This window comes from Bombyx mori, chromosome 28 (assembly GCF_030269925.1).
Source record: "Bombyx mori chromosome 28, ASM3026992v2".
Lineage (NCBI taxonomy): Eukaryota > Metazoa > Arthropoda > Insecta > Lepidoptera > Bombycidae > Bombyx > Bombyx mori.
Window position 1 is genome coordinate 1,738,445 of NC_085134.1, and position 22,961 is coordinate 1,761,405.

The 22,961-nt window shown below is 37.4% G+C and overlaps 1 protein-coding gene across 1 annotated transcript; it reads left to right on the forward strand.

Moving 5' to 3' along the window:
• Positions 1-871: 871 nt before the first annotated feature.
• LOC105842606 (uncharacterized) lies at positions 872-14,114 on the forward strand. Its single transcript, XM_038021210.2, has 9 exons — positions 872-990; positions 4,612-4,708; positions 5,384-5,526; positions 7,118-7,189; positions 8,019-8,101; positions 9,385-9,504; positions 11,370-11,520; positions 12,449-12,564; positions 13,435-14,114. The coding sequence occupies exons 2-9, from the start codon at positions 4,656-4,658 to the stop codon at positions 13,825-13,827; spliced, it is 1,131 nt and encodes a 376-aa protein (XP_037877138.2). The 5' UTR covers positions 872-990; positions 4,612-4,655; the 3' UTR covers positions 13,828-14,114.
• The last annotated feature ends 8,847 nt before the right edge of the window (positions 14,115-22,961 follow it).

Consider the following 22,961-nt stretch of genomic DNA (forward strand, 5'->3'; position numbering starts at 1 on the left):
ATGCAGTTGTGTATCAAAATACAGTCCTGACGAACCTTGTGGAACCTGTTTCTGATACCATGTTCAATAACAGGCACTGGATATTCCAACAAGATTTGGCGCCAGCTCATAGAGTGAAGAGCACACAAGACTGGCTGGCGGCACGTGAAATCGACTTCATCCGGCACGAAGACTGGCCCTCTTCCAGTCCAGATTTGAATCCGTTAGATTACAAGATATGGCAACACTTGGAGGAAAAGGTGTGTTCAAAGCCTCATCCCAATTTGGAGTCACTCAAGACATCCTTGATTAAGGCAGCTGCCGATATTGACATGGACCTCGTTCGTGCTGTGATAGACGACTGGCCGCGCAGATTGAAGGCCTGTATTTAAAATCACGGAGGTCATTTTGAATAAACTTTAGTGTCATAAGAATCTATGTTTTGTTAAGTTCATTTTGGTATATGAATGGTTACATAATGAATAAACTTGTTTCAATTATTTTACATTAAACAAGTGACAGAATTTATGACCTGACTAGGTATATACTGGAAAGCTAATGAACAAACAAATATTTGATTAACAAGAGCTTTTTGCTCTCTCTATTGGAGTACCTTAAGCAATCGTTGTACAATTCTGTTGAACTCGCTCACGTGTACGTCTGAGTGACCACCGCGAGCGTAAATATCAAACTCGCAAAATGGCGTCAAATTTTTTTTTCGGAAGTCACGCGGCCCTGTCTATTTCATTACGTGCCAGATGAATTTGCTTGCATAAATGGTTCGTTTATAGATGTTGGTTTTCACGATTTAATCTCAATGATTGATCTTGATGTTAATAACTTTTTTTTTGTTTTTGTTTTGTACAAAATTTATTTATATTTCCATAGCGAAAGCCATTATCCCGAGCACGGAATCGTGCGGCGTGGACAATTCACCGATAAATATTGTTTACGAGGGCAGAGCTCGCATCGAGACCTATCCCTGGCTGGGAATACTGTACTATCCATTATGTGAGTACTAAAAACCGTTCGTACATACGTTTTTCATTAGTTCGCATCAAGCTATTTAAAAAATGAACATCATAAAAATTGCATATGCATTTAAATTTATTTTTGTTTTCCTTCATTGTATAATAAATTTTCCATTTTCAAACTGGCTCTGACGTTTGATCTTTTTTTTTAAACTCCCTTGACTGCATTGTGCCCTTCGTTTATACATCGCATGTAGATATTTTTCGGATTTCATTTGTACAATTAAAAAAAAGTATGTGTTAAAATCAGACGCGGTACAAGTAAATAATTCAGAAACATGTTATCTCCTTTTTTTCCTAGCTATTCTAGTAACCTCGAAGGATTATTCTAGATTCACCGAACTAGTAGGTGAACTCACGGGGCTCACAGAGTGTTGCCAACACTGGCCCTAGCAAGAGCAGTGATTCGCAAAATCTACCACCGGATCAGAAACGCGACCCACTGAGAAGATCCGGCGAGAAACTCAGTGGGCTGCGTCTATGGGTTACTTTACTCGTCGAGCCCTTCGTCGCAAGCAACGGGTTCGGCGAAGACGGTGACCGATGCTTGAGATACCTAAAAGGACGACGTGCTTAGGGCGACGTCGACTGTTTACCATTCGGTCCACAGGATCGGGTATGAGCCTCCTCCAGGATGAACGATGACCTATTGAGGTTCGCGGGAATTCGCTGGATGCAGACAGCGCAGAACCCGTCGTTCTGGTGAGGCTTGGGGAGGCCTAAGTCCAGCAGTGGAGGTTTGTGAGCTAAAAGAAAAAAGATAGAAGATGTCGCAGCACGTCATATCAATTGATTCCGTTTGCCTCTTTTTAATGTCGATTTTTCGTTTCACCGAATACCAAATTACAGCATATCTAAAGTTTTTTTTTTACTCTAATGAATTTAGTTGTCAACAAAACAACCTAATTATAAAAGAAATGAAAAAATGCGATATTAAAATCACATGTCACAATTTTTTTTGTCATCTTTAATAAGCACAGAATTTATACAAAACGCGACTTTTTATTAAGCTGCCCATGCCGCGGCGAGATGTATGAATGATTGTCACTTCCGTGTTTATTTTTACGCTTTTTGGGCGTCACACATTGCTAATTTAAGAAATAAGTAACAGAATGTAATGCTTCGTTTAACCTATCTATATATTAATACGTGAAGCAAAAACTTTGTATCCCTTTTTACGAAATTTTTTCGGACGGAGGTGTATGAAATTTTCCACAATTATAAAGAATATAGAGAAGAAGTGCACAATGCTAATATTTTTTTAAAATAATGCATAAAAGATACATTAAATCAATAAAGAAAACATTACACACACTACATACCATGTATTTGACGCACACACGCATGAATACTATTTATTGTCAAACTTTTGTTCTTGACGTCTGTTGTCAAATTGAGAATAGATTAAATATTGTTTGTCTTTGTTAATATTTTTTATAGTGTAGCCTTGGCGAAATTTGTGATTATAGAAGTATAAAATACAATCATAATAGTGTACAAACTTACAATTCCAATTAATTATAGTCGAATTTCGACTACTGCGGGATCACTAGTGTAATATAAGTTCGCGTATTTTCTGGGTTTGATAAATCAATAGTGTCGAACGGATACACAGGACAATTGGGTAGTTATATTTAAATAAGAATAATCAGAATACTCCCTGCTTATACATTTCTTCTCAGTCGTACACTCGCGACTGGTCGCGGTTATAGATATGTAACCTCTATACGATTTATCTTAAAAGAGGTTGATATGTTTTCACTGGTGGTAGGACCTCTTGTGAGTCCGCACGGGTAGGTACCACCGCCCTGCCTATTTCTGCCGTGAAGCAGTAATGCGTTTCGGTTTGAAGGGTGGGGTAGCCGTTGTAACTATCTGAGACCTTAGAACTTATATCTCAAGGTGGATGGTGCATTTACGTTGTAGATGTCTATGGGCTCCAGTAACCACTTAACACCAGGTGGGCTGTGAGCTCGTCCACCCTTGTAAGCAATAAAAAAAAAATTATAAACATGACAAAAATGGAAATTTGAATATTAAAACATCAGAAGAAGGAACATTAGAAACATAAAAGCAATTTGGGATTTTGAAATATAAAGAACCTTTTTGTATGTGGTGAAGCAATAGGTTTAAATGTTGTTTCTCTTTATAGAGCTACTCAATTTGTGCTATAGTTTTATTAAGCTAAACTGTATTTTGATATATGTATATATAAAATAATACATTATAGATATAATAATAATAATAAATAAATATTTACTAACAATCACGCCACGTTAACTGGTCCCGTGATAAGTTCGTAAAGAACTTGTGTTACAGGTACCAGATAGCGGAAATAAATGTTAGATTTTTATTATACACATACATATATTTAATATACATCCATAACCGTGGAAAAGACATTTATATTTATCATACAAATATCTTCCCTTGGCGGGATTCGAACCCGCGACCCCCTTATGTAGTGACCATGTCACTTACCACTACACCAGACGGCCGTTAAATATATTGTCTTATTGCTTGGTTGCGGCTTTTGTAACGCTTCTCCATCTTTCTCTGTTTGAAGCGGTACCTTTACATTAATATCCAGATCCAATGGCTTGTTCATACCCAATTTTCTAACACGCTTTTTGAAGTGAAAACTTTCTTTAGCATCGTTGTGATTCGAAAGTCGATGAAACGAAAAAGCGACAGTAAAAAGAGACAGACACATAAATTCATAAGATTTAACATGGGAGAAAATGAGATAGGAAGAACTATACAGTGTTTCTTATATTCGTGGTTCTCTTTGTGCTCTGCTTCGTACCTAATATTCGTACTTAATACATTCTAAATAAATCTATGTAATGTATACGAATAAAATGTAAAATAATGATCAACTTTTGTATCACTGTGATCATTACTAAAACCTACAATTATCTTCTTCCCGAAATTTTACATTATCTTGAAGCCAACGTTTTTGAAAGTTTCACTTCTACCACGTGTAAATTGCACACTTTTTTTTGTATATATAATCGAATAGCACCTTACCTACATTTTTTGCCATTCACAATTTGTTTTCATTACACATATGAACAATCTCACATCAAAATGACATCACATCCATCATGTTTTTTTTTTTCCTACCTATGCTGATAGCCTTGAGAGGCTATTTCAGCTTCGCCCTAACGTTTGTAGGTGAGCTCACGGGGCTCAACCGGAGAGTTGCTAACACTGACCCTAGCAAGAGCAGTGCTTCGCAGAATCTACCACCGGATCGGAAACGCGACCCACTGAGAAGATCCGGCGAGAAACTCAGTGGGCCGGCCATCATGAAACATTAGATTTGAGTCTTAATTATGTAGTACTAGCGACCCGCCCTCGCTTCGCTTCGGAAACTGTAATTTATTATTGATTTCGCCACTATTTAATGGATGTTATTATACATATAAACCTTTCTCTTCAATCACTCTATCTATTAAAAAAAACCGCATCAATATCCGTTGCGTAGTTTTAAAGATTTAAGCATACATAGGGACAGATATAGGGACAGAGAAAGCAACTATGTTTTATACTATGTAGTGATAAATGACCTCAGAACATACTTTTTCTGTTATCACAGATCAGAAACGTTTAACAACAGCCGTAGTTCTGATAACGAGGCAAATGGTTCTTGCTTCCGCAGCAGAAATAGAGAAGATGCCAAAGAACAACTTCAGGTATTTCTTCGGTCTTCTCTTTACCGCTATTATGCAAATTGCCTCTTGTGAGTCCGCACGGGTAGGTAGCATCCCACTTCCTATTTCTGCCGTGAAGCAGTAATGCGTTTCGGTTTGAAGGGTGGGGCGGCCGTTGTAACTATACTGAGACCTTAGAACTTATATCTCAAGGTAGGTAGCGCATTTTCGTTGTAGATGTCTATGGGCTCCAGTAACCACTTAACATCAGGTGGGCTGTGAGCTCGTCCACCCATCAAAGCAATAAAAAAAAGATAATTAGTTAGACCTAATCTCTTGTATTAATGTAAGTAAAACTTAAAGTGAAAAACGCGAATCAAGGAAGCGCGAATAAGCAGCTTTTACTGTATATCGCAAGACCAATCTCATGTTTAATATTTTTATATTATTCATCAATTATATTTGTTTTTTTTTATTGCTTAGATGTATGGACGAGCTCTCAGCCCACCTGGTCTAAAGTGGTTACTGGAGCCCATAGACATCCACAACGTAAATGCGCCACCCAACTTGAGATATAAGTTCTAAGGGCTCAAGTATAGTTTGATTGTAAGAGCTTAGTCTTAGCGTGTCAGGAAACCCATCAATCTTCTGTTTAACGCAATAAGGTAAGTGTATTCTCAACTTAATAATTCCAAATCAAATTGGTTTGCATTACAGAATGCTTTCCAAAGTCGTACTGGGTTGCAACTGTAGTGGTCCTACTATTGGAGTGAGGGACTACATCAACCACCCCGATTATGGCAGGCATAGTTATAATGCTCTGACAATGGTGCAATTGGAGACCGATGATTTAACAATAGGTATTTTAACACGCTTTAATTAGCTTGGTATGTATGCACGTTTGTTTGTGTGTAACAACCCTCAGGCACAGCCCACTGAGTTTCTCGTCGGATCATCTCAGTGGGTCGCGTTTCCGATCCGGTGGTAGATTCTGAGAAGCACGGCTCTTGCTAGGGTTCGTGTTAGCAACGTCCTCAGATTTGAGCCCCGTGAGCTCGCCTACTAGTTAAGGTTCCGCTGAAGTAGCCTCTCAAGGCTATCAGCTTAGGTAGGAAAAAAAATGTGTGTAACGGAATCTTTGAACCACGTTTTCACTGACTTCAAACCGTTTGATTAAATTGAAAATTAGCACACGCATTAACAACCGATTAATCCACAAGCTTTTTATTTTTATTGCTTAGGTAGGTGGACGAGCTCACAGCCCACCTGATGTTAAATGGTTACTGGAGCCCATAGACATCTACAACGTAAATGCGCCACCCACCTTGAGATATAAGTTGTACCACCAGTAATTACGCAAATTATAATTTTGCGGGTTTGATTTTTATTACACGATGTTATTCCTTCACCGTGGAAGTCAATCGTGAACATTTGTTGAGTACGTATTTCATTAGAATAATTGGTACCGCGTGGGATTCGAAAATCAGTGCATCGCAATCCCCTATAGCAGGGGTGGCCAACTTGATTAGAACCAAGATCTACTGTCTACTGACGAAACACTCTGCGATCTACCAATGACCTTTCTTGAAATTTAATGAAACTATGTAGTTCAGTATACAAATAAGTAGCATATTATTTTCTTTTATTAAAATAAAACTGAAATTATATAGTAAAAGAGAACTATTGGGTGGAAGAGAGGATAAATAATATGACGTAATGGTCATTGACAAATGATACAAGATGAAGATGATGCGTGCAGCAATTGGTGATTACGTTGCGCAGTCTGTTCTATATATGTATCTTATACCTCTAAACGAGCAATTCTTGTATATTAATATATATATATAATCTGAATCTCGGAAACGGCTCCAACGATTTTCATAAAATTTAGTATACAGGGGATTTCGGGGGCGATAAATCGATCTAGCTACGATTTATTTTCAGAAAATGTTGTTTTATTCGTGTTTTCAATGATCAACTCTTCCCGACATCTATTGGCGAATAATAATACTATTTTTCTTAATTGAGGGCAACTAACCAAGATGGCGTTATGATCATTATCTAGTTCTTTTTAAATGTGGGAAATTTCATACTCCTCCGTCCGCGCAATTTTCGTAAAGAGGGGTATAAAGTTTTTGCTTCACGTATTAATATATAGATACTTAAGATAACAATATCGGGGGGTGAACAGCTATTTGAGGGAGCTATTTGAGATTTCTTAATTGAGGGCAACTAACCGCTTTAAAGACACAAACAGATGGCGTTTCAAAAAAAAACCGGTCATCGTCTAGTTTATATTTATTTGTCTTGCCACGATCGATTGAACTAATAGCCATGATTGACCGGTCGATCGCGATCTAACGGTTTGCTACCCCTGCTCTATAGGTACCTCGCGCATCTAATCCTTAGTATACAACTAGCTAGCTTTAATTATAATTTTTACGTTTCCAGAATTGCGTCCAATATGTCAGCCACCCTCGCATTTTATGAACCCTAGAATATATGCAATGGCGCTCTCTAATGGTGGGTACAGAATTACTTTCTTTTTGTTATTGCATAGATGGGTGGAAGAGCTCACAGCCCACCTGGTGTTAAGTGGTTACCAGAGCCCATAGACATCTATAAAGTAAATGCCGCCACCCACCTCCATTACTTTATCCATTTAATTCGTTAATTTTACTCGACAGTACTTATGCAGTATAGTAGTATGCAATGCTATTTTTAACCGACTTCAAAAAAGGAAGAGGTTCTCAATTAGACTGTATGGTTTTTTTTATGCTTGTTACCTCATAACTTTTGACTATTTTGATGATTCTTTTTTTATTAGAAATCTGACGCTTCCCGTGTGGTCCCATTTCAATTAGTCCAGTTCTGTTAATGGTATCCATGAGAGAACCATATTTAAGACTTTTAAATTTGCATTAAGTACGTGCGCGACAAATAGATGAATAACTCAATAACTCAATATCACGCCAACCGATTTCGATGATTATTGTTTTTAGTGTATATTAATTTGTTTTGGAATATCTTTTTTTTTCTATTTGAAGTCGGTTTTTGTTAAAGCTGTCTATTTATCAAAATATCTAGTGGTCGAGTGAAGAGAAATTAATTAATTACCCATATTTGGCCTTAGCGTAATCTATCACAGAATCTGGAAATAATGTGACCCGTTCGAATGACAAATCTGAAATGAGGACTTACCTAACTGATTATACGAACTGAAGTCGCAGTATAAGATTAAAATTGCTGCATTATGTAATAAATTGCTAATAAACCACTGTGACTATAAGAACATATTTGCAGAACATAAATCTGAGACTTTAAATATATATAATACGTTAATTACTTTCAGACTGTACAAAGCCTATTGTAAATGTTTACAAAATGAAATATGTCGGCGATGAAGAGTGTGGACAGTACTACAGAAGGGCAGAGGTGAGGGAAATATAGGGAAAAGATCACGCAAGGCTCGTTATTGTACTAGTGATGGTAGGACGTCTTGTGACGGCATCATGCCGCCAACACGATACAAGGTCTGTGTGAGTTTTTTTTTAATATTGCTTAGATGGGTGGACGAGCTCACGGCTCATCTGGTGTTAAGTGGTTAACGGAGCCCATAGATAACGGAGATATGAGTTCTAAGGTCTCAGTATAGTTCAAACGGCTGCTCCACACTTCAAACCGAAACGTATTACTGCTTCATGGCAGAAATAGGCAGGGCGGTGGTACCTACCCGTGCGGACTCACAATACATCCTACCACCAGTAATTACGCAAATTATAATTTTGCGGGTTTCATTTTTATTACACGATGTTATTCCTTCACCGTGGAAGTCAATCGTGAACTTTTTTTTTTTATTGCCTTTGTAGGCAGACGAGCGTACGGCCCACCTGATGGTAAGTGGTTACCATCGCCCATGGACTTCAGCAACGCCAGGAGCAGAGCCAAGCCGCTGCCTACTGCTTAATACTCTCCACAAGCCTCGTTTGAAGAAGGACCTGTCATAGCATTCGGGAAACACCTTGGAGGGGAGCTCATTCCATAGCCGGATGGTACGTGGCAAAAAAGACCTCTGGAAACGCACTGTGGATGACCGCAGTGGCTCCAGGTAGTATGGATGAACTCTACTCCGGTGGCGGGCGGTGCGATGGTAAAAACGAGACGTTGGTATCGTCTCGAACAATTCCTCAGAGCACTCCCCATGGAACATGCGGTACAAAATACAGAGGGAACCGAAGTCCCTCCGCAGACCCAGAAGCTCCAGACGATCCGTGAGAATGGGATTATCGACAATCCGAACGGCTCTCTTCTGTATGGAGTCAAATGGAAGAAGCTGGTATTTGGGAGCCCCGGCCCAGAGATGGGAGCAGTACTCCACGCGAGGCCGGACTTGTGCTTTATAGAGCAGAAGTCTTTGTCCAGGTGTGAAGTACCGCTTGGCTCTGTTGAGGACTCCCAGCATTTTGGACGCCAACTTGGCTTTGCCTTGCACTCCCCATGGAACATGCGGTACAAAATACAGAGGGACCCGAAGTCCCTCCGCAGGCCCAGAGGCTCCCAGAGGCTTTTGTTGAGTACGTCTTCTTCGGTCGACCTCCTCCTATTCTACGTCGGAAATAATATAATACCATAAGAAAACCACGAAAAAGCGTAAAACTAAAGCGTAAAACTACTTTAAACCGAAGCTTAAGAATACTTTAGTGCTGTTTTCATTTCAGCTGGACATGGGCAGCTTATGGCCGAAATACGCTACGTGTGCACAAGCCATTATGGGCAGAGAATGTGTTTGGAGAAGTGGCACCGCTTTAGTTACGAAAACTAATGGAAGATGGAGACTGGTATTTAGGATTATTTTTTTAATAAGCAGTCCCGTCATATCCATGATATTTTTTTATTACCTATATAGGTGGACGAGCTCACAGCCCACCTGGTGTTAAGTGGTTACTGGGGCCCATAGACATCTACGACTTTAATGCGCCACCCACCTTGAGATATAAGTTCTAAGGTCTCAGTATAGTTACAACGACTGCCCCACCCTTCAAACCGAAGCGCATTACTGCTTCACGGCAGAAATAGGCAGGGTGGTGGTACCTACCCGAGCGGACTCACAAGAGGTCCTACCACCAGTAAATGCCCTCATGCCCAATGCCACAAATGCCCTCATTTGTGGCTCATCCTAACTCCTCTAATCCTCTGATTATATTGTGTCCAATTTATAACAAACAGTGTTCATTTTATTGCACTTATTTGTACTATACCTAACTAGTTTATTTTTTATTATGTGTCACACAGAGATTTATCTCGAAAGAAATCGGCTTTCACAAAAAAATTATGCGAAAAAAAAACGTGCCTTTAAAATAAATCAAGAAATGTGGTAAAGAGGAATAGTTAAAGCTTAATTAAATCTACTTTTACGGTTTAATATCCCATTTATTAAACTCATTATAACTGTTTCTGTTATTTGGAAAACTATATAGTTTTCATGACGGACGGTTATGGTGCTATTTGAATATGCTAGCACTGTCATCTGTATATTAATACGTGAAGCAAAAACTTTGTATCCCTTTTTACGAAAATTGCGCGGACGGAAGAGTATGAAATTTTCCACACTTATAGAGTATATAGAGAAGAAGTGCACAATGCTAATATATTTTTTAAATAGTGCATAAAATATACTTTTAATCAATAAAGAAAACATTACACACACTACAGACCATGTATTTGACGCACACACGCATGCATACTATTTATTGTCAAACTTTTGTTCTTGACGTCTGTTGTCAAATTGAGAATAGATTATATATTGTTTGTCTTTATTAATATTTTTTATAGTGTAGCCTTGGCGAAATTTGTGATTATAGAAGTATAAAATACAATCGTAACAGTGTACAAACTTACAATTCCAATTATAGTCGAATTTCGACTACTGCGGGACCTCTAGTTTAATTTTAATTTACAATACACAATTAACAAAACGATATTTATATGTAAAAGTAGCTTTAATTGTGTCGCGAAAATCGAAGAAAATAATAAAGGTATAGCAATCAAATAGACTATATAATCTAGATTTAGAATCGTGGACAGAACACCAGTCGGATGGTCAGATCTAGTAAAGGAAGGGGTTAGTGGTAGTCTATACCGTGCGATCCATGCCACCCATGATCGAATGCTGTGAAGGAAAGTTACATGTGGTCGCGATCCTCAGCAGTGAGGGAACTATGAAGAAGAAAGAAAAAAAGAAAGAAATCATTTATTCGCTAAGCATAGTGAATATGAGATAAGTTAAAAGCAGCGTGTATGCTTTGTCATTACTTGACATGCGAATTTTAGTGCAGAGCAAAATATTATGATATTATATAATTTACCATTCATTCATCCATAATTCAACTAATAATTAAAAAATCCATTTATTTTCAATATCGTCCCTAAGAAAATCATTTATGTGATAATAATTTTCACTAATAAGATTATCATTTAGTTTTTTCTTAAAATGAAAATCGTCTAGGCCTCTTAATTACTTTGGTAGTTTATTAAATATCCTAACGCTCATACCTAGTATACTATTCTGGAAGAAAATCAAATAGCTGTCTGGATTTTCCATATGCCAATTGACAATTAACCACATTGTATACGCAAAAGTCCGTAAACTACATCTAGAAATTCAGAACTTGATAAAGAAATAAAACCACTCTTCTCCGATCAGATTGGTTTTGGTATCTACGGACCTGGTTGCGGTGCCCCGGCGAGGTTCTTGGACTACGGCATGTACGAACGCTGGGTGAGCCGCAGTGTTGCCAGGATCGGAAGACCGGCAATCTCACAAATGGATACCGATTACATCATATTACGACGCAGTAAGTGAAACAATAACCAGTGTCTTGGATACGGAGAAAATACGCTTTTGATACCCAATAAATGGGTATAGGGCCACTGAAGGGGTTATTATAGAGTTACATCAGGTTTCATGTAATAAATTTAATGAAAAAATAAGAAAATAGTTTGAACCAATTCAAAAGCTTTGTATATTTGTATGTCGACAGGAATGCAACCTTTTTGCAGGCGTTTTAACCTCAAAGCCGGTGCCCTGACTGCTTTAAAGTTAAAATAGACAGGACCCATTCCCGATCCTGCGGACCGAATGGTAAACAGTCGACGTCGCCCAAAAGACGTCATTTCGGATCCGCTCGATCCATTAACGGTGCTTTTAGGTACCCCAAGCACCGGTCACCGTTCTGGTCGAACCCGTCGCTTGCAAGTATATTAACTTAACCGGCCAGTAAATTAACCCACAGACACAGCCAACTGAGTTTCTCGCCGGATCTTCTCAGTGGGTCGCTTTTCCGATCCGGTGCTAGATTCTGGGAAGCACTGCTCTTGCTAGGGCTAGTGTTAGCAACTTCCTAAGGTTAGAGCCCCGTGAGCTCACCTACTCGTTCAGTGAACCTAGTATGACCTCTCGAGGTCACTAGAATTCTTCTTCTTCTGAGTTGGTCTCTTCATTTCTGAAGGTCGTGTCTAGTTTGAAATGTTGAAGACTTGATGCATTAATATTCCCCACGTCTTCCTGTCCTCGGCGGATTTATAGCCTGGTTTATTGGCAGGCCGGTGAGCGTCTTTACCAGATCAGACCAGCGGGTAGATAGTAGTAGTAATAGTAGAGCGTCCGCGTGATCTTCTCCCGTCAACCTGACCAACTACCATCAGCTTCTCTAAGCTATCGGGGCCACTAGGATAGGCAGGGAAAAAAATCAATTTAACGCGAACGATGCTATAAAATTTCAGCGTTTTCAAACGTCCAAAGATACGGCCCGTGTGATCCAGAGGAAACCAAAACGGAGATATTCACTGATACAACTCAGATCATGAGAGAAGGACACAATTTTAATGTTCGCTACAATGTGAGTTTTATTTATTTATTGCTTATGTTACGGTTACCTGCAACTGATTCCGAACAGAATGGAAATGGATTGTCCATTCTTCTTAGCATGGAAAGGCCTACATGTGGCGGTATAATATTATTATGTATTTCCGAATTGTACTTTTATATATTATGAGCTAAAATATGGTCTGAAATAAATTTTTACTATTATTATTATTATTATTATGTGGGTGGACGAACTCACGGCCCTGATGTTAAGTGGTTACTGGAGACATCTACAACGCAAATGCCGCCACCCGCCTTGGTACATAATATAGGGTCTCAGTAGTTACAACAGCTGCCCCATCCTTCAAACCGAAACGCATTACTGCTTCAGAAATAGGCAGGGTGGTGGTACCTACCCGTGCGGACTCACAAGAGATATACCACCAGTAAAGGTTACCAGGTTAGGTAGGTTCAGCTTTTATTCTAGATTATTACATCCGTTACATTAAAGTAGTGATTTATTACAACTTCATTTGTTATGTAATTAAAAAATAACCTAATGAGGTTACATACCTCATTTATATAAATGTAGCCTAAATTCGACTCTAACAACTAACATTTTAAACTTAGATTTATTTTTTGCTCTTTTGTATCGTTATTGATAATTTTCTTAGGGAGTCAAAACGAAATTATTTCCAAAAGTTTTTCTCGATATTACTAAAACTCGCTAACAATGTACTGTAGTAGTCAGAAAAAAAAGATAATAGGTTGACATTCACGAAAAAAAAACTATGAACTGTTTTGTCACTGAAGTATGAAACTTAAGTCTATTTGTTTGTTTATTTATACAACATTTATTATACGATCAATAAAAACTAAACAAAATACTTTCATTTTATTTCAGCTATCTCTGTATGCGTCAGTTGAGTACTCCTGTATAGTTTTCCGTGCAAAAAATGTCAGACAAATCCAAGATGGCGGGCCGTATGTAAATTCCTTTCGCAAACCAAAAATCAGCTTAAGACGTTGGTGTTCGGGCCCCGCAGCGCTTTGCCACGACTTTCAATACATCGAAATACATTTTTACGTTGAAATTAACTTCGAAAGCGATATTTTATTCAAAGTCAGCGCCTACGGGAAGGAGGCAAAGGTTATCGACCCTTTGAAAGCGACATTATTCGCCAACCAAAGATATTCGCAACCTCACATTCAAAATTATCGAAGACTGAAACATGAATTGAAAGTAAAAAAGCTAGGAAGAAACAATTTTTGGTTTTATAAGGAAGATTTAAAGTGAATTAGTTTATAATCCATCAGTTTTCTGTAATCTAATTATATAATTTTGTTTCCATCGATTATAGGGTTTTCTATCAAATGACTGACACCTTGTTTTGTATGTTCTTTGTCTGGGTGTTAGATATTTAAACGTGTTATATTTAATTTAGTATGTACCTAAGTATATAAGTATGGTTCCCATAGTACAGACTATCTTAATTCGGGGCCATTGGAACATGTCTATAATCTATTGCTATTATTATTAAATAAATATGTAATTAAAACAAAAACTGTAATAACACAAACAAACAGTTTTTAACTGCTTACCGGAATACGAAATATGCGAAAAAACCAGCATAAAAGCAAACTAGGAATCTTCATTTATTTCATAATTTGTTTGCGCCATACCACACCCATAAAAAAGAGGAAAAAATGTCAATCCATGACCTACAAATCCCAAGGAAGTTGATGTGAAGAAGGTGACCGATAGATGAACTACCAACTTAATTGAAAGTAAAATCATTTACTCCTGAATTTAAAATAATCCTAAGTACTTTTGGCCTCTTTATAAGATACTTTGTCATAATCGTTTTCTAGTTCAAATGGAAGACTTGGTACTGACGTGGTCTGTCCACACGGTAGATAACAGTCCGAACGAAAAAAAATTTTAATCCCTAACATAGAATACTTCTTCTTCTTGAAATTTTTGTTAGCGCGATTTGATTTCCTGTCGGATTCGTCAATAAATTATTGTTACAAACGGTATATTTACCAGGATTTTCACATTTGTTGATGATAATTCGACGTGTTGCAAGTGCCATGCCCAGTGGACTCGGAAACAGCGCCTAAATATCACGAACTCCCCATAAAATGTGGTAAAACCCATTAAATAAAGCATGTATAATGCAGATAGCTGTGAAAGCTTAAAACAACCAATCCAAATATTAACCAGCCAATCGCTGCACCCCAAATAATAGATCTATTGAGATAACCCTAAAGTATTAAATATCTTTGGCAAGCCCAAATTCGACACGATCTATACTGTCTTCGTAGGACTTTTCCAACCAATTCAAAATTGAACAAATTAGATTTTTCAAATTAATATCTCTACCTCCTCGGGTCAATGTGATCTCAAAGCATTGAGTATATGCATAAAACACTCGTACACTTGCTATTTTAATAGAGGGTTTTAGTGCCTCTCCATGCACCCGTTATTTCGTTGCGCCTTTTTTTCCTACCTAAGCTGATAGCCTTGAAAGGCTATTTCAGCGTAACCTTAACTAGTAGGTGAGCTCACGGGGCTCAAACCTGACGACGTTGCTAACACGAACCCTAGCAAGAGCAGTGCTTCACAGAATCTACCACCGGATCGGAAACGCGACCCACTGAAAATATCCGGCGAGAAACTCAGTGGGCTGTATCTGTGGGTTAATTAACTCGTCGAGCCTTTCGTCGCAAGCGACGGGTTCGACGAAAACGATGACCGGTGCTCGAGGTACCTAAAAGCACCGTTAGTGGATCGGGAGGATCCGAAATGACGTGTATCGTTGCGCCCTAGACCACTGTATTCCGATATCCAACAAAGGATCAACAAATCACTAAAACTTTCCATATTCCCGCAAGTAGAACAAACCTCCTTAGATATTCCCCTTTATCAAAGATTTGTAGTTAATATAACCAAATATGTGCATTAATTGACGGCATCGACATTTTTAACAAAACGTGTCCTGTCTCAAAAACAAACTAGTATCCAAGTTCCTTTGTTTATAATTGATGAGAGAATGTTAAGTAGCTAACTCTTGTTTTCATGTTATTTTCAATTATTATTTTTTTGTCGTACTGTTAACATTTAAATTTAGCCTATTTTTCCGCTGTTTGTAAAATTTCTGTAACATGTCATAGTGTGTCATAAGAGATTGCTGTACATGCCTGTAACTGGCTTACATACCAGTATTTAATTATATACATGATAATTTTAACCTTGAATGTTTTGTGTGTGTTGCTGTTGGTGTGTCTAAATAAATAAATATTATTGCCGCCGGACTTGTTTAAAGTTTCGCCAATCGCTATTACGTTCAGCTACACCAACAATTTCTAGATCTATTGTATAAATAGAATACGTTCCGCTGAATTCGCGTGAAGGGAATCGTTATTGAAACGAACTAATCTAGTGGAAGCGTCGTCCGGCACCGTTCACGGTTGCACTGCAGGTATTTTTCCGCACTAGACCTCTTGGATGTTGCGTTTTTAATTGGTAGAAGTGGTTCCGCAGTAGTCGAAATTCCACTGTAATTTATTGAAATTAAATGTTTGTACACTATTTTGATTCTATTGTCAAAGACTATAATCACCAAAATGATTTCGCCAAGACTACACTATAAAAAATATTAACAAATACAAACAATATTTAATCTATTCTCAATTTGACAACAGACGTCAAGAACAAAAGTTTAACAATAAATAGTATGCATACGTGTGTGCGTTAAATACATGATATGTTGTGTGTGTAATGTTTTCTTTATTGATTTAAGGTATCTTTTACGCATTATTTAAAAAAAAAATTAGCATTGTGCACTTTTTCTCTATATTCTCTATAAGTGTGGAAAATTTCATACTCCTCCATCCGCGCAATTTTCGTAAAAAGGGATACAAAGTTTTTGCTTCACTTATTAACATATAGATAATTTATGACCATTGAGTGTTTTGTGAATCCTCTCAGGTGAGTGTCAAGTATTCTTATCTGTCATGCGTTGTGTTTTAAACACGCTTTAAATAACATAATAAGCGTCATTTCATTTAACAGTAACTTTGACGGCGAGTTTCAAGGTGGGTGGGTAGCATTAACATTATATTATGTCTATAGGCTTCAGTAACCACTAGAACTACAATCTTTGATCTAGGCATCTAGTGCAAAAGTAAATCGGAAAAGATTAACGTAAAAAAGGAGTTTATTTATCCAACGATGGAAATTATATACGTTATGACCAGCGCCTTAAATCTCGGTACTCTTCGGTACACTCCTCGGCCGGTACTCTTATTCAGATCGCTAAAAAACACTAGAAAACGAAAATGATGTAGAAAACATGCTTTCTGTGAGTGGCGCCCCAGGGCATAATGCCCCTTTCCCCCTCGCTACGCCACTGCAAGAAAGACGCCATTATTAACTATAACTAACTACGGAAATCGGTAAAGCTAACACTGATACAATATCGGGATTTGAGTTCGTCCACAAAAAAAAAAGCTAAAGAAACCACACACGTTATTATAACTCCAGTGCGAATCTCATGTAGTATTCCAGGTTCGACTCGGTACAATGTTGGCTTTCAGCTTCAGTTCGCGTTGAAAGAGCTCAAAATGTTTTAACGTAATTGAAAGCTCTTCGTTTAACCTTTTTTTATTGAGTTATAAAATCTAAATTTATCAAATTAGTACTTAGTGACAATTTTTTTTTATAAGTTAATTAATTACTAGGGCAACTGCGGATATTTTTTTGCCAGAAGTCATCGTGGCCTAACGGATAAGACGTCCGGTACATTCGTGTTGAGCGATGCACCGGTGTTCGAATCTCAGGCGGGTACCAATTTTTCTAATGAAATACGTACGCAACAAATGTTCACGATTGACTTCCACGGTGAAGGAATAACATCGTGTAATAAAAATGAAACCCGCAAAATTATAACGTGCGTAATTACTGCTGGTAGGACCGCTATGAGTCCGCACGGGTAGGTACCACCACCCCGCCTATTTCTGCCGTGAAGCAGTAATTCGTTTCGGCTTGAAGGGTGGGGCAGCCGTTGTAACTATACTGAGACTTAGACCTTATATCTCAACGTGGGTGGCGCATTTGTGTTGTAAATGTCTATGGGCTCCAGTAACCACTTAACACCAGGTGGGCTGTGAGGTCGTCCACCCATCTAAGCAATAAAAAAAAAACTCCTAAACGAGACCCACAACGACTAATAAATCTTTAAAAACTACAAAGCAACACAATGTTCGTGCTTTAAAAGCCTTCGCTCGCGGACGAGCTTCGAGTTAAGCTCTCGTACCGGCGCCGTCAACAATGCAAGCGAATACAAAGTTTCTAAACTTCGCGAGTGTGCATCCAACAGATAATTTAATATAAAACTAAACGAGCTTTGCAGTTGTTAAATTTTAGTGGTGGACAGCGGTTTGACTCTGCCCTGGCAATGCTGATCTGGCTTGCTCATCATGGGGGGGAGGGGGTACCTGAGCTCGTGAACCCGTCCAGCAATTTTTTTAAGTGAAAACTTTTTTAGCGTCGTTGTGATTTGAAAGTCGATGAAACGTAAAAGCGACAGTAAAAAGAGACAGACACATAAATCCATAAGATTTAACGTAGGAAAAAATGAGATAGGAAGCATAATGCAGTGTTCCTTGTATTCGTGGTTCTCTTTGTGCTCTCCATGTTTCTCTTTATGCTTCCGGGTCGTACCTAATATTCGTACTCAATAATCGAATCAATCTATGTATAATATATACGAATAAAATGTAAAATAATTATCAAACTTTGTATCATTACGATCATTACTAAAACCTACAATTAACCTCTTCCCGAAATTTTACATTTGTCTCATTATCTTGAAGCCAACGTTTTTGAAGGTTTCACTTCTACCAATTTTGAATTGCACACGTTTTTTTTTAATCTATACTAATATTATAAAGGTGAAGAGTTTGTTTGTTTGAACGAGCTAATCTCAGGAACTACTGGTCCGATTTGAAAAATTATTTCAGTGTCAGATAGCCCATTTATTGAGGAAGGCTATTATAGGCTATTTAACATCACGCAAATACCAATACGAGCGGAGCACTAATAACCTTCTCTTTTGAAGTCGGCTAAAAAGCATGATTTTGGTACCTTAAATAGCTCCTTAACATTCTATTATTCAAAAATATACTTACTTCTACGTAAATGAAGTCGTGGGTAAAATTTAGCGTTCTACCAAAGTAACTATTCCACGCGGACGAAGTCGTGGGCAAAAGCTAGTTAGTTTATAAGTACTAACCATCATTTTCTTTATCAGACCTGGACTAAATGTCTGTTGGATTAAAAAAAACGGTCTGTATCTTCCTTAACTCTCAACTTGAATAACAAAGTGTATAAAGTACCTACTTTCGAAACAGTATTAAAGGTGGAGGCAACATCTTAAGATCGTTAATGAGAATTGTGAAAATAAACTTTTTCATGGCGCTTGAAGAGATTGATTTTTTTTTTCATTTTCGACTGGCACATGCTTCACTGCGCGCTCTTACATTGTTTTTTTTGCATCCCTCGCATATTATTATATTTTTAAGGGATTTTATGACCTGTTAACTAAGACCTTTAAGTCATGTCTTATTTTAATTTACTAGAAGTCCCCCAGTAGTCGAAATTCGGCTATAATTAATTGGAATTGTAAGTTTGTACACTATTATGATTGTGTTTTCAACGCCAAGACTACACTATAGAAAATATTAATAAGGACAAACAATATTTAATCTATTCTCAATTTGACAACAGACGTCAAGAACAAAAGTTTGACAATAAATAAATAGTATGCATGCGTGTGTTGTGTCAAATACGTGGTAGTGTGTGTAATGTTTTCTTTATTGATTTAATGTATCTTTTTTGCATTATTTTAAAAAAATATTAGCATTGTGCACTTCTTCTCTATATTCTCTATAAGTGTGGAAAATTTCATAGTCCTCCGTCCGCGCAATTTTCGTAAAAAGGGATACAAAGTTTTTGCTTCGCGTATTAATTTTAATTTATATTCATATTTTTATGAAAAATTATATTATCGAGTGAAATGAAATGAAGATGATTAATTTGAGACATTAATCAACTGGGATGAAATTATATGAAATGAGATGAGATGATATGGGGTGAAATATAGGTAATCTCAGTAAAATGGTGGTCATTTACTAAGATTTTTTCAGTGGACTTTTTGAAGGATCCCGAAAAGTTACATCCAGCGGCTTTGTTTAATTTTCCCACATTCGTGCACTTTCACAGATATTAAACAGTTAATACACCACCATTATTACACATTTAAACCTGAAGAAACACTAAATGGACAATATAAAACAAATCACACAACTTCACTCTTCGCGTTCCCGCCGAAAAGTCTCGCATATTATTATATCTGTCTATGTTTTGAAAGATTATTCGTAACTTAAAATGAGACGCAATAAAATTATATTCAAAACGCAAAACTCTTACGTCGAGAGTGTTGTACTCAAGAAACCTTTTAGTTTCCTTTTAGTTTAGTGTTTAAATTGTCGTCTTCTTTTAAATCATTTCATAGTTTGTTGCACAGCTGTGCTCTTTCCATTCATTATACCTATCTATATTCCATAGCTTGTCGTGACTTTAATTATTTCGGTTTTATGGGCCGTTTTCCAATTACAGCACAAGAGCGCATTATGCGGCATAATGCTCAACTAAGCTTCAGCATAATTCGGCATTGTGCGTCACTCGTCTCGTCTCGAATATATTAAGTGTATAATCTATGGTTGAGCATTATGCCGCATAATGCGCTCTTGTGCTGTAATTGGAAAACTACCATTTTTTTCTTAGATTGTGCTTTTTTAACTATTATGCCTATCCGCAACATTCCTAAGTTTTTTATTAAAAAAAAAAACTTCATCGTAACATTAAGACCGGCGTTATAAACCGAATAAATCAAATACGTTAATAACATTTAACATTAGCACAAAAAGCGATGTCAAGAGAAGCCATAAAAATATTTTATTGATTCCGATCTCCGTGCGTTAGACACGGGTCTCCTACAATAGGCCCCGGACAAATACTTAACCAAACAAAGGCGTCCTATCTTGTAATTGAATACATCCAGGATGCCTAGCTCTGAAACAAAGCGCCTTCGAACAATACACGTTTAGCTTTGTCTTGATTTGGCAGGATAATGTCTCGTTAGATGTTTTTATTATAAATTAGCATTGAAAATAAAATAATTAATTCCGAATAATTGTTATAATATACTAGCTGACCCGGCAGACTTCATAGTGCCTCAATCGATTAAAAAAAAGACCTAAACTTTTGTATAAAATACACCTAAAACAAACAAAAGGAATCCGTCCGACGGGGGACACATCAAAGGAAAAACAAAATTATTATTTTTATTTAATTCCGAGAATTTACATATTTATCTACCTTTTAAACCTTCTCTGGACTTCCACGAATAATTCAAGACCAAAATTAGCCAAATCGGTCCAGCCGTTCTCGAGTTTTAGCGAGACTAACGAACAGCAATTCATATAGATTTACACCTGTGCTGACCGAAACATTAACTCTTCTCGTACAAAATGCAGTTCAATTGTCTATTTTAATATAACCTCAAACACTTATTGAATTATTGATAGATTTAAGTAGAGGGCGATTCATTTCATTTTCAAAGTCCAATCATTCTTTTGCTATTCAATCAAATAAGGACAATTAAAATAAAATACTCAAGTCCACTTATATTCTCTTGACATTAATTTTATTCGTAATTCGCATGGCCAGTATCTGATTGAGCTAAAATCTATCGGTCTGCGTATAATGCTTCTAAATTGTAAATGACCTATTCGACTTTGAGCGAACTTCGAATTTCGACTGTTTTAAATTATTCATGTTAAATTGGCAACATCGCCACGCGCCGTGCGGTTTACCCTTTTGAATTTTTTATCGTTCAGAGATGAGCTACGTTTGGGTCCCTTTACGTGTACGGGTGTTTAAAAATAACGAGTATTTGCCCTTCAATTTGGACCTTCGTCGAATTTAGGTACAAGCAAACGACGATATGAAATCCATTAGATAGAAATTACGTAAGCGTGCGTTTTTTTTTCTTTTACCTCTCGATAGTATAATTTTTAATCGAGTAGGCAGTGGCTTCCCGTGTAGTCGTCGTCAAAGATAACAAAAACATGAAACATAATCTTAATATTTTTCAACATGGCGTAGGTATGTATATCATAATGAATGGTATTCGTGTTGAAATTATATATCAGTAACATTTCAATAAACCTTTACACATTTTCCTCTGCTCGCATACGAATAAAAAAGCTAAAGGAAATAGAAAAATCCTCATACGAAACGACTTAAAGAAAACATCTACAATAAAAAAAAAAAAAAAAAAAAAAAAAAACTTTTTGGAAAACGAAGTAATATTAGCGAATTTTCATAAAGGACATATTTTTTTTGTATCGTGAATAATTTAAGGGAGTGACTGTGACGGATCCCGTAGAGGCTAACATTTTAAATATCAACGCCCGCAAATATCTGCAATAATACATTTGATTCCAAAATTAAGCCTGAAAAGGAAAAAAGTAAAGACGACTAGGATAACTTTATTGTCAGCTCGTATGTGTCCGATGTCTCCGATGCTTAAGACCATTTTTCTCGCCAATTACCACAAAATACTAAGGTCTATGTTGAAAAAAGGTCATACAAATATCAAACTCGAGTCGAGTCCAGTCGTCATGACCCAAAGGATAAGACGTCCGGTGCATTCGTGTTGAGCGTTGCACCGGTGTTAGAATCCCGTTGACGGGTACCAATTTTTCTAATGAAATACGTACTCAACAAATGTTCGCGATTGACTTCCACAGTGAAGGAATAACATCGTGTAATATAAATCAAACCGGCAAAATTATAATTTGCGTAATTACTGGTGGCAGGACCTCTTATGAGTCCGCACGGGTAAGTGCCACCAGCCTTCCTATTTTTGCCGTGAAGCAGTAATGCGTTTCGGTTTGAAGTGCGTGGCAGACTTTGTAACTATACTTGAGACCTTAGAACTCGTATCTCAAAGTAGGTGGCGAGATTTACGGTGTAGATGTCTATGGGCTCCGGTAACCTCTTAACACCAGGTGTGCTGTGAGCTCCCATCTATACAATAAAAATAAAAAAACTTGTCGGTCGTTACCTATTGATCTGTAACCGGGAAATTCGAACGAAAATCGAAACAAGGTCTTATTAAGGAAAACCCTGAAAGTAACTTTTTTGTGTCTCTGGTAGATTAAAAAGTTATATTTTGTGAATTACGTTTGCAAATATCGACACGCACGTAGTAAACTTATAAAAGACTAGCGGTCCGCTCCGGCTCCGCTCGGGTCTTTAACAAAAATTTCAACGATATTTGACGTTGTTTTATTTGA